Source organism: Pseudophryne corroboree, chromosome 8, assembly GCF_028390025.1.
Source record: "Pseudophryne corroboree isolate aPseCor3 chromosome 8, aPseCor3.hap2, whole genome shotgun sequence".
Taxonomy (NCBI): Eukaryota; Metazoa; Chordata; class Amphibia; order Anura; family Myobatrachidae; genus Pseudophryne; species Pseudophryne corroboree.
The window spans coordinates 192,776,346-192,789,635 of NC_086451.1; the positions used below are offsets into that span (position 1 = coordinate 192,776,346).

The 13,290-nt window shown below is 46.0% G+C and overlaps 1 protein-coding gene and 1 non-coding gene across 2 annotated transcripts in view; both read left to right on the forward strand.

Moving 5' to 3' along the window:
- RPS4X (ribosomal protein S4 X-linked) overlaps positions 1-13,290 on the forward strand; it is an 82,382-nt gene that overhangs the window by 11,953 nt on the left and 57,139 nt on the right. Inside the window, exons 4-5 of the mRNA XM_063937036.1 lie at positions 6,315-6,412; positions 6,764-6,935. Of these exons, the coding sequence (XP_063793106.1) occupies positions 6,315-6,412; positions 6,764-6,935 (270 nt within the window). The remainder of the gene's footprint in view (positions 1-6,314; positions 6,413-6,763; positions 6,936-13,290) is intronic.
- Positions 11,175-11,294, forward strand: LOC134953766 (U5 spliceosomal RNA). Its single transcript, XR_010185767.1, has one exon. It is a non-coding gene; the product is annotated as a U5 spliceosomal RNA (small nuclear RNA).

A 13,290-nucleotide genomic window follows, 5' to 3' on the forward strand; every position in this document is an offset into this window, starting at 1 on the left:
CGTTATCCCTTACTTGGACGATCTCCTGATAAGGGCAAGATCCAGAGAACAGCTGGAAGACGGAGTAGCACTAACCCAACTAGTGCTGCAACAACACGGGTGGATTCTGAATTTTCCAAAATCTCAGTTGACCCCGACGACACGTCTGCTATTCCTGGGAATGATTCTGGACACGGTTCAGAAAAAGGTGTTTCTTCCGGAGGAGAAAGCCAGGGAGTTATCCGAACTTGTCAGGAACCTCCTAAAACCAGGGACAGTGTCTGTGCATCAATGCACAAGAGTCCTGGGAAAGATGGTGGCTTCTTACGAAGCGATTCCATTCGGCAGATTCCACGCACGAACTTTTCAGTGGGATCTGCTGGACAAATGGTCCGGATCGCATCTGCACCTTATCGCCACGGACAAGGGTGTCTCTTCTGTGGTGGTTGCAGAGTGCTCATCTGTTAGAGGGCCGCAGATTCGGCATACAGGACTGGGTCCTGGTGACCACTGATGCCAGTCTGAGAGGCTGGGGAGCGGTCACACAAGGAAGAAACTTCCAGGGAGTATGGTCAAGCCTGGAGATGTCTCTTCACATAAATATACTGGAGCTAAGAGCGATTTACAATGCTCTAAGTCTGGCAAAACCCCTGCTTCAGGGTCAGCCGGTGTTGATCCAGTCGGACAACATCACGGCAGTCGCCCACGTAAACAGACAGGGCGGCACAAGAAGCAGGACAGCAATGGCAGAAGCTGCAAGGATTCTTCGCTGGGCGGAAGATCATGTGATAGCACTGTCAGCAGTATTCATTCCGGGAGTGGACAACTGGGAAGCAGACTTCCTCAGCAGACACGATTTACACCCGGGAGAGTGGGGACTTCATCCAGAAGTCTTCCACATGATTGTGAACCGTTGGGAAAAACCAATGGTGGATATGATGGCGTCCCGCCTCAACAAAAAACTGGACAGGTATTGCGCCAGGTCAAGAGATCCTCAGGCAATAGCTGTGGACGCTCTGGTAACACCGTGGGTGTTCCAGTCAGTGTATGTGTTCCCTCCTCTGCCTCTCATACCAAAAGTACTGAGAATTATACGGCAAAAGGGAGTAAGAACGATACTAGTGGCTCCGGATTGGCCAAGAAGAACTTGGTACCCGGAACTTCAAGAGATGCTCACGGAGGATCCGTGGCCTCTACCTCTAAGGCGGGACCTGCTTCAGCAGGGACCGTGTCTATTCCAAGACTTACCGCGGCTGCGTTTGACGGCATGGCGGTTGAACGCCGAATTCTAAAGGAAAAAGGCATTCCGGAAGAGGTCATTCCTACACTGGTAAAGGCCAGGAAGGAGGTGACTGCACAACATTATCACCGCATTTGGAGGAAATATGTTGCGTGGTGTGAGGCCAGGAAGGCCCCGACGGAGGAATTTCAACTGGGTCGATTCCTACATTTCCTGCAAACAGGATTGTCTATGGGCCTCAAATTGGGGTCCATTAAGGTTCAAATTTCGGCCCTGTCGATTTTCTTCCAGAAAGAATTGGCTTCAGTTCCTGAAGTCCAGACTTTTGTAAAAGGAGTACTACATATACAGCCCCCGGTTGTGCCCCCAGTGGCACCGTGGGATCTTAATGTAGTCTTGGATTTTCTCAAATCCCATTGGTTTGAGCCGCTCAAATCGGTGGAGCTGAAGTATCTCACATGGAAAGTAACCATGCTACTGGCCCTGGCTTCAGCCAGGAGAGTATCAGAATTGGCGGCTTTATCATATAAGAGCCCATATCTGATTTTCCATACGGACAGGGCAGAACTGCGGACGCGTCCTCATTTTCTGCTTAAGGTGGTGTCAGCGTTTCACCTGAACCAGCCTATTGTGGTGCCTGCGGCTACTAACGAGTTGGAGGATTCCAAGTTGTTGGACGTGGTCCGGGCATTGAAAATATATATTTCAAGAACGGCGGGAGTCAGAAAGTCTGACTCACTGCTTATATTGTATGCACCCAACAAGATGGGTGCTCCTGCTTCTAAGCAGACGATTGCTCGTTGGATTTGTAGCACAATTCAACTTGCACATTCTGTGGCAGGCTTGCCACAACCTAAATCTGTCAAGGCCCATTCCACAAGGAAAGTGGGCTCATCCTGGGCGGCTGCCCGGGGAGTCTCTACATTACAACTCTGCCGAGCTGCTACTTGGTCAGGGACAAATACGTTTGCAAAATTCTACAAATTTGATACCCTGGCTGAGGAGGACCTTGAGTTCTCTCATTCGGTGCTGCAGAGTCATCCGCACTCTCCCGCCCGTTTGGGAGCTTTGGTATAATCCCCATGGTCCTGACGGAGTCCCCAGCATCCACTTAGGACGTTAGAGAAAATAAGAATTTACTTACCGATAATTCTATTTCTCGTAGTCCGTAGTGGATGCTGGGCGCCCATCCCAAGTGCGGATTGTCTGCAATACTTGTACATAGTTATTGTTACAAACAAATTCGGGTTGTTATTGTTGTGAGCCGTCTGTTCAGAGGCTCCTACGTTTGTCATACTGTTAACTGGGTTCAGATCACAAGTTATACGGTGTGATTGGTGTGGCTGGTATGAGTCTTACCCGGGGTTCAATATCCTTCCTTATTGTGTACGCTCGTCCGGGCACAGTATCCTAACTGAGGCTTGGAGGAGGGTCATAGGGGGAGGAGCCAGTACACACCACCTGATCCTAAAGCTTTATTTTTGTGCCCTGTCTCCTGCGGAGCCGCTATTCCCCATGGTCCTGACGGAGTCCCCAGCATCCACTACGGACTACGAGAAATAGAATTATCGGTAAGTAAATTCTTATTTTCAGACGTTGCCGTTTGGGCTTTCCACGGCCCGAGGATTTTTACCAAGATAATGGTGGAAATGATGGTGCTCCTGAGCAAGCAGGGAGTCACAATTATCCCGTACTTGGACGATCTAATGAAAGCAAAATCAAGAGAGCAGTTGCTGAGCAGCGTATCACTCTCCCTGAGGGTGTTGCAGCAGCACGGCTGGATTCTCAATCTCCCGAAGTCACAGTTGGTTCCAACGACCCGTTTGCCTTTCTTAGGCATGATTCTGGATACAGACCAGAAAAGGGTTTTTCTCCCGATGGAAAAGGCACAAGAACTCCTGAACTTGGTCAGGGACCTCTTGAAGCCAAAAAGGGTGTCGGTGCATCACTGCACTCGAGTTCTGGGAAAGATGGTGGCGTCTTACGAGGCCATTCCATTCGGCAGGTTCCATGCAAGGACTTTTCAGTGGGACCTTCTGGACAAGTGGTCCGGGTCGCATCTACAGATTCATCAGATGATCAGCCTGTCCCCCAGGTCCAGGGTATTTCTCCTGTGGTGGCTGCAGAGTGCTCACCTTCTAGAGGGTCGCAGGTTCGGCATTCAGGACTGGGTTCTGGTGACCACGGACGCGAGCCACCGAGGATGGGGAGCAGTCACACAGGGAAGAATCTTCCAAGGTCTGTGGTCAAGCCAGGAGGCTTGTATACACACCAACGTACTGGAATTAAGGGCCTTATACAACGGCCTTCGTCAAGCGGAGAATTTGCTTCGCGACCTACCGGTTCTGATTCAGTCAGACAACATCACCGCAGTGGCTCATGTAAACCGTCAAGGCAGAACAAAGAGCAGAGTGGCAATGGCAGAAGCCACCAGGATTCTTCACTGGGCGGAAAATCATGTAAGCGCTCTTGACAGCAGTCTTCATTCCGGGAGTGGACAACTGGAAAGCGGACTTCCTCAGCAGACACGATCTACATCCAGGAGAGTGGGGACTTCATCAGGAGGTCTTTGCAGAGATTCCAAGTCAGTGGGGACTGCCTCAAATAGACATGATGGCGTCACGCCTCAACAAGAAACTTCCGAGGTATTGCGCCAGGTCAAGGGACCCTCAGGCGGTAGCAGTGGACGCCCTAGTGACACCGTGGGTGTACCAGTCGGTCTGTGTGTTCCCTCCTCTTCCTCATCTCCAAGATATTGAGAATCATAAGACGAAGATGAGTACAGACAATTCTCATTGTTCCAGATTGGCCTCGAAGGGCCTGGTATCCGGATCTGCAGGAAATGCTCACAGAAGATCCGTGGCCTCTTCCTCTCAGAGAGGACCTGTTGCAACAGGGGCCCTGTCTGTTCCAGGACTTACCGCGGCTGCGTTTGACGGCATGGTGGTTGAACGCCGGATCCTAGCGGAAAAGGGCATTCCGGATGAGGTCATTCCTACTCTGATAAAGGCTAGGAAGGATGTGACAGCAAAACATTATCACCGTATATGGAGGAAGTATGTGTCTTGGTGTGAGTCCAGGAATGCTCCTCCGGAAGAATTCCATCTGGGCCGTTTCCTTCACTTCCTACAGACTGGAGTGAATTTGGGCTTAAAATTAGGCTCCATTAAAGTTCAGATTTCGGCCCTATCCATTTTCTTTCAGAAGGAATTAGCTTCTCTCCCAGAAGTCCAGACTTTTGTGAAGGGAGAGCTACATATCCAGCCTCATTTTGTGCCTCCTGTGGCACCATGGGACCTTAACGTGGTGTTACGGTTCCTTAAGTCTCACTGGTTTGAGCCTCTTCAAACGGTGGAATTAAAGTATCTCACTTGGAAAGTGGTCATGTTGTTGGCCTTGGCATCGGCAAGGCGAGTGTCTGAGTTGGCGGCTTTATCTCACAAAAGCCCCTATCTGATTTTCCATGTGGATAGAGCGGAGTTGCGGACTCGTCCTTAATTTTTGCCTAAGGTGGTTTCCTCTTTTCATATGAACCAACCTATTGTGGTGCCTGTGGCTACGCGGGACTTGGAGGATTCCGAGTCCCTTGATGTGGTCAGGGCGTTGAAAATTTATGTAGCCAGAACGGCTCGGGTTAGGAAAACAGAGGCACTGTTTGTCCTGTATGCAGCCAACAAGGTTGGCGCTCCTGCTTCTAAGCAGACTATTGCTCGCTGGATCTATAACACGATTCAGCAGGCTCATTCTATGGCTGGATTGCCGTTACCAAATTCAGTAAAGGCCCATTCCACTAGGAAGGTGGGCTCTTCTTGGACGGCAGCCTGAGGTGTGTTGGCATTACAGCTTTGCCGAGCGGCGACTTGGTCGGGTTCAAACACCTTTGCGGAGTTCTACAAGTTTTATACCCCGGCTGATGAGGACCTCATGTTTGCTCAGTCGCTGCTGCATAGTCATCCGCACTCTCCCGCCCGTTTTGGAGCTTTGGTATAATCCCCATGGTCCTTACGGAGTCCCCAGCATCCTCTAGGACGTAAGAGAAAATAAGATTTTAAACCTACAGGTAAATCTTTTTCTCGTAGTCCGTAGAGGATGCTGGGCGCCCGTCCCAGTGCGGACTAAATTCTGCAAGACTTGTATATAGTTTTGGCTTACATAAGGGTTATGTTACAGTTTTGATCAGTCTCGGGCTGATGCTGTTTTGTTTCATACTGTTAACTGGTTCGTATATTCCATGTTATATGGTGTGGGCTGGTATGTATCTTGCCCTTAGATTAACAAAAATCTTTTCCTCGTACTGTCCGTCTCCTCTGGGCACAGTTTCTCTAACCGAGGTCTGGAGGAGGGGCATAGAGGTAGGAGCCAGTGCACACCCATATCTAAAGTTCTTTTTAGTGCCCATGACTCCTGCGGAGCCCGTCTATTCCCCATGGTCCTTACGGAGTCCCCAGCATCCTCTACGGACTAGGAGAAAAAGATTTACCGGTAGGTTTAAAATCTTATTTTTTTTATTCCACACCTGCTCAAAACTTTTGCACAGTTCTGTACATGTGTACAATTCTTACTCAATCGTGTGAAATAATTGGCTTCAGAATGATGCCAGATTTATTATGGCGCCACATGGGATACGTAGCTGGCAATTACAGGGTACATAAAAAGCAAAATAAGCAATCGATCACTTACAATTCAAGACAATATAGGACAAGTACAGAGTATATAAACATGGCTGCGGCAGCAGATGACACTGGAATGCAGTAAGTATGGGGGTGGCAGAAAACTGAGTGATTTGGTGCCGTTGAAGGGCATATTGAATAGAAGATAGGTGAAGGGAAGAGGACACTGCTCATGGAAGCTTACTTTTTAAATTGGTGGGGCAGACAATCAGGGGTGACACAGATGGGGTAGAGAGAGTGTGGGACAGAGGTGTTAGGATGAGATAGTAGTAAAAAAAAAAATATTTGATAATTTCACTGTTAAAATAAACCTCTAGTTTGTATGGACACTTGTGGTTTAGCTCTTTTTGTCTGGCAAAGCATTAAGCTTGCTATATATGCATCCATTCAGTGTAACATGTGCATCAATCTGTTTTGTTTCACAGATGTCATTAGCATTGAAAAGACTGGTGAGCACTTTCGTCTAGTGTATGACACCAAGGGTCGTTTTGCAGTGCACAGGATCACAGCTGAAGAGGCTAAGGTAAAACACCTACCGTACACAGCTAATATCTAGTAGGACTAGCTTAACTTAATAGTCAAACAGAAATACTTCAAGTTCATGCCGTAGCAAAGATTACTCTTCCATTCCAGGGTGTGTTATACCTCGCCTCTAATTGACTTGGGGATTTTAAATAAGTCAAGCAACATAAGATTTGTGATTTATGTGAAGTTTAATACAGTTAATGTGAAGGCTTCTAGGATAAAGTTAGATATGTATTTTTTTTTTAATAGTACCAATGCTACTTTATTGGGGTAGATGTGAGCTATACGGTATATACCTGCTGCAGCATTTTTTGTACATGACATTCTAGCATGTCTTTCTCTTTCCCAGTATAAGCTGTGCAAGGTCAGGAAAACCTGGGTGGGAACAAAAGGAATCCCTCACCTGGTGACCCACGATGCCCGCACCATCCGCTATCCAGACCCACTGATCAAGGTCAATGATACTGTTCAGATTGACCTTGATACTGGCAAGATTACAGACTTCATCAAGTTTGATACTGGTAGGTCTAATGCTCCATTGATGAAAATAAAGATCTGTGTAGTGTTTATGGAAGCACAAAAACTAGTGTTCAGTTACATACTGGGATTTCCTCATTCCTGGTGTATGATCCAGAGATCATCTCGCAAACTTGCTGCGTTTACCATTTCTCCTTCGTCCTAGAGGATACTGGGGACTCCAAAAGGACCATGGGGTATAGACGGGATCTGCAGGAGACATGGGCACACTATAAGACTTTTGAATGGGTGTGAACTGGCTTATACTAGGGGAGCTCTACAGAGTTTCTCTAAAAAGACTTTTGTTAGGTTTATTATTTTCAGGGAGCACTGCCGGCAACAGGCTCCCTGCAGCGAGGGACTGAGGGGAGAGCAGCAGACCTACTTCTGTGAGACTGATAGGCTCTGCTTCTTAAACTACTGGACACCATTACCTCCAGAGGGTCTGATCACTTGGGTCGTCTACCTGCTCATTCCCTGAACCGCTCCGCCGTCCCCCTCACAGAGCCAGAAGATAGAAGACAGGTGAGTAACCGAAGCAAAGAAGACTCCAGTCTTCCTGAGGTACCGCGCACTACATGGGTGCAGCAATAAAAACCTCATTTCTTTATCATCCACTAGGGGTCACTGGAGTACTCTTGGGATATGGACGGGCGTAGCCGAACAAAGGCACTGAATATTCAAATTTAGGACTCTCCCCCCCTCCATATCCCCAAGTACCTCAGTGTACTGTGCCAGTGTTTTTTCGGTGCTCACAGCACGAACATAGGCTTGTGGTATAACCACACTTGGATTTTTATTTTTTAATTTTTATTTTTAATTTTTATTTTTACACTTAGCACATCCCTTCCCAGTTTCTGGAAAAACATGGGTCCGGGATAGTGCCGCTGCACGGGCAGCGAATGGCGTGTCGGTCCTCACAAAGAGCACCCTCACAGCCACAGGCGCTATAAGAGGAGCGCATGGCGTGTCGGTCCTCACAAAGAGCACCCTCACAGCCACAGGCAGCCACTGTCTCCTGCAAGCTGAACGGAGCTTACAGAAAGAAGCTCCGGCACAGCCAGGATGAGACAAAGAGCTACAGCTGCAAGGAGCTTACAGAAAGCCCGTCACAAGAGAAGCTGGAGGCTAAAACAGAGCTTGCAGAGAGAAGCTCGTCACAGCCAGGATGAAAACGGCACAAGGTATGGGTGTCAGGGCGGTCAGCGCACGCTGCCGCCCTACTGTGTGTGATGTTATACTGTAACGCCGCTGAAGGGGTCCTGCTTAACTACCCTACAGAGCGGCCGCACGTCACTCAGCCGCCGGCCGCTCTCACTGTACCCGCCGCTAAGCACGCCGCTGAAGGGTTCCTGCTTAACTACCCTACAGAGCGGCCGCACGTCACTCAGCCGCCGGCCGCTCTCACTGTACCCGCCGCTAAGCACGCCGCTGAAGGGTTCCTGCTTAACTACCCTACAGAGCGGCCGCACGTCACTCAGACGCCGGCCGCTCTCACTGTGCACGCTGCCGAGACTTTACCGTGTGCTAAAGAGCGGCCGCACGTCACTCAGACGCCGGCCGCTCTCACTGCGCTGATGGACCGGCACCAATACAGAGGCGCCGCCGAGAGTCTCCCGTGTGTTAACGAGCGGCCGCACGTCACTCACGGACGCCGGCCGCTCTTCCAGTCACCGCATGCTGATGCCGGACACAGAAACTGGGTACTATTGTTGGAAGGCCCGCCGCCGCCCGCTCTTCCGGACGGCTCCCCGGCGCTATATACAGCGTTCTCCTCCTCTCCCTGCACCCGATACCCGTACGCTGCAGGTAACATGGGGATGGGGGAGGGGAAGTAATGCCCATAGCAGCAGCAAAGGCTGCATGGGTTAAAAATAGACACAAGCAGCAAAGCGATTTTTATACAGTCAGGGGCTATAATATCACAGAACTGTGATTATACATGTTATATATATAATATATAATGAAGATTTTTGCTGCCAGAACTGTGTCTGATATCAGTATAAACTGTGATTTATATGTTTAAGCAATTTATATATATATAATATATATATGAGGCTTTGGTTTGCAATAGGCTATCAGTGGCATAATCTATTCCACGTTTAACCATGTTTTCTGTTATTTTCTGTTAAGGCTGCAAGATAATAACATTAACTGCAGGCAGTGTAATGGATAACTAAATTCATGTATTTTTACTGTATCCTACACCTGTTATCATTGTATAATCTGTATAATAGGCTATTAAGCCTATATATTAAAACTGCAGCAAATAACCTGTACGGTGATTTTATGTGAAAACATGGCATGGCGGCCATTTTAATCATTGCTGTGTTTCCAGTTATAATTCCAGAACATTCCGGCCATACACCTCTACTCCACAAGGAGGCGCAGGGGTGTTAGTGGGAATTTTTAGTTCAGGATAATGCTAGAACATTCCTGCCCTACATCTTTAAGCCACCAGAAGGCGCTGGGGTGTTAGTAGGAATTTGGTTCGGGTTTCATATGCCATGTGAACTACTTTTCACATAAAGAACACTTTAGTTTCCTAAAGATTTCCGTAGAGATAAATATGCTGTTCAGCAATAACATATTTATATATATATATATATATATATATATATATATATATATATATATATATATATATATATATATATATATATATATATATATATATATATATGCCATATAATAACTTCATTAAGTCGTGCAAGTGTCTGTCTGTTGCCGATTATGATGTCTGTCTACATAGCGAATAAGGCTCTAGTGCAGACTAAAAATATTTAATTATTTTTTTTAAGAAACCTATGTTAACATTGGCATTTCAAATTAAAAGAGCGGTAATCGGAGTCTCGAAATGACTCTGCCAGCTCTAACAAAAGACAGTCTTTACAAAGGGCCAATTTCCCTTTGGATACCAAAGGGTTTATGTCACTGGTCTTATAATTTAATGCACGATTCTATGTCAAATCTCACACCGAATAGTGCGGGGTTTTGGACAACCATACATAATCGTTTCCAAAAGGACGCGATCCACCATTGGAAGATGCGTTTCTGTCAAACATTACAAAAACCCAAGATACAGTTGGGTCACTAGAATCTATGTATGAAACCATGACGATCACTGTTAAAAGAAGCTGCAGAGTATATCTGTTAAGCTTCTGCTAACGCCGGTTATTTTCATTGTCGCTAGTTAAGCGCGACAGGGCCAGAGCTTGTTTGCTCCTAAAATAATATACTTGTAACGGCATTTTAACCCTTTATAACAAACAGTCACGCTTTGTAACGAAGGGACGTCACAGTCAGCAAGCCAGTGGTTTGATGACCTCTTTTATAATTGTGGAAGCGCGTCTTTACATGTTACTTTTGCGAGATTTCATGACTTCAACTCATATATGTCTCAGCTATTTACAGCTTAAAGTACAAAACTGATTCTGTCGAACGGTTTGGCAATATGTCATTTAGTCTTTGCTGGTTTATAAACCAGCCAATAGTACGCCAACAGAGTCAGAGTTACTTATTCCCCTCTGTTTGAGCAAAACCTAACAGCTCCGTTGCAGTATCAATCAGCAAGTCATTTACTACAGTTAGAAAATGGATTTTCTGTAGTTAGTATTTGCTTTTTGCAGCCACAAAATTGCATAATTGCATTTGAAATTCACAATGCGTATTTACCCAGTCCGGTTTCTTCATCACAGGTTCTAGCGTTTGCAAATCGCCACAACCATTACCCATTTCATTTCTACCGTTGCTTATCGCTTCCGGTATTTACCAAAGTGATGTTGGGATCATAGCTCATCTCACATAAGAACTATGTATCAACAAAGTTCTTCTAACTTGCGCTACTAAAGTATACTGCGGTAGCAGATCAAGTTCGAAAACAATCGCATCTAAGTCTGTCTAAACGATGTCAATTCCTAGGTAAGATTATAAATATGGTAAGTCAAAGACTTTTACCTACTACACCAGCAAGAACAAAAGTACACGCACTCTAGCGGTACATTGGTGTATTCATCTATTAAGAATAAAGATGTGTTTTCAATTTAGTTCGCCACCATTCACTCGCGTTTTCCACAGAGGGACAAGGGTGCTTATACTCTGGACGACAGTCACAGAGAGTCAGGATTTGTAGTTAAAATCAACTCAAAGGTTCTAAAACACGACAGATTGCTGTCGATAAATGTCCTAGAACTCTGTGCATTTTACAATGCAATAAATGATTCGCTTTCAGTCTGACCAGGCATAGACTCTGGTTTCTCTTCAGAACGAATACATCTTTCGCTTTTTACTAAAGATTTCCGTGGAGAGAAACAACCGTGAGTTTCATGTAATTTTGTTTTTTCATGCCTAGATCACGCTGGCCTTAAGCAGTCAAACAAAGCAACGCCAGTTGTATACACAACAACCAGTGAGAACCAAGAAGCCGCATGGCAATGCAGCAGGTCACTCAAATCTTCAATGGCTCAGAACGCCATTAGGTGAAAATGTCAAGAGATCAATCAGTGAGTGGACATCTGTTAGACAGATGATCTCACCCGTCAGGATTTGGATCTTGAAAACTGGACATTAAATCCAGAGGTGTTTCATATGTGAGTCCACAGAAGGGGGTTGTCCTCAAGTATACATGATGGCATCTCGCCACAATTACAAAAGCTCAGTAGGTGTACAAAACAGTTCACAAGGGCAGTGGCGGTGAAATCTCTCACATTCATGGGGTCATTCAGCATCGTGTATCTGGCTCCACCATTTTCCGCTCCTCTCTCCGTTGCCAAAACGGATCAGAAGACAGTTCGTCACAGTCATACTGGTGGTAGCTCATGGGTTTCGGAGAAGTTTGCTTCTCGAATTTTCAAGGAATACTTGCACACGATCTTAGCCCTCTCATAATACGTCCAACCTGTTACATCAGGGAACGTTCTTTTATCCATAGTTACCTATATACCTATTATCTGTATACCTATTATCTGTGTACCGCAGCTGCGGTTGACGGGGTGAGGGTTCAAACCGCCCTCTTAGAAAATAGAGCATTACAGTATCGGTTATACCAACCATGTAACGAAATAGTAAGCCGCTTAAGGCAGCTCATTATTAAAAAATTTCGTGTGCTTACATAGGTTGTAAACCTCGGAAGTTTCCAACATCATACTTCAAGTACCCGTATTCGGTTAAACGGGATGGGATGGAAAACTGCGTTCATCTGCACTAACAGTGCAGGTATCTGTGTGGTAAACGTATTTTCAAAGACGTTTGCCTCTATTTGCGTCTGTAAACATCTTTCTACAAGGTGTCACCAAAGTTCAGACTCTATTTATCCCACCTACAGCGCCAGGCGATTTGAGGTTGGGTTCAGATTTATTACAGTTTTCATATTTTGGAACCCTTTCAACAAAGGGGAATTAAGTTTCATATTTTTTGAACCTTTACAACAAATGAGAATTAAGTTTCTTACTTTGGAAAACATTTTTCTTCTAGCCTTGCCTTCGGCAAGGGTGCTTCGGCAAGGGTTTTGTTTTCATATTTGGGTGCCTTGTATTCCAAGCCACCGTATTTAAGTTTTCTCATGACAAAGCAGATCTTCGGACGAAATCCGCTTTCGTATTCTTCACATCAATATACCAATAGTGGTTCCTGTGGGGACAGCACATTCTAGAATTCTGAATGTGGTACACGCATTACGCGTTTATATATGTACCGAACGTCTACATTACGTGATATAAATACGTTGTTTGTTCTATATAATACTGCAAACTGGGGTTAGCCAGTTTCTCAGCAGACATTATCCAGTTGGATAATAATGACTACAAGTCAGGCTTACTTTAAGGCTAAGTTACAATCGCCTACGTCAGTAATAGTTCATCCCACAGGTTCTGTGGGAATGTCAGACCCAGCGGGTCGTGGAGCGTCTATGACGCGGCTACATAGCCTTCAGTGCACCACGTTTGTGCACGTTTACACGTTATGAATGGTGGCGCCATCAGCATTCAGCTTTGGCCTGCCTACTGTTACAAGTATCAAACAGCTCTCCCGCCCACGAGGGAAGCTTTGGTACGTCCCAAGAGTACTCCAGTGACCCCTAGTGGATGATAAAGAAAATAGGATTTTGGTACTTACCAGGTAAATCCTTTTCTTTGAATCCATAGGGGGCACTGGACGCCCACCCAGAGCAGTTTTACCTGGGTTGTTTTAAGCTCAAGGGAGCTTAGTAAACAAATTTTACTTGGGTGGTGTTAAGCTCAAAGGAGCTTATGGTAACACATTTTCACCGATTGGTTCAAATTATAAAGTTCTATCGGTTAAGGTGTCAACTGTTTAGTTGACAATAAGGTTACAGGTCAACTTTGTGGTTGTCTGTTATGTTAT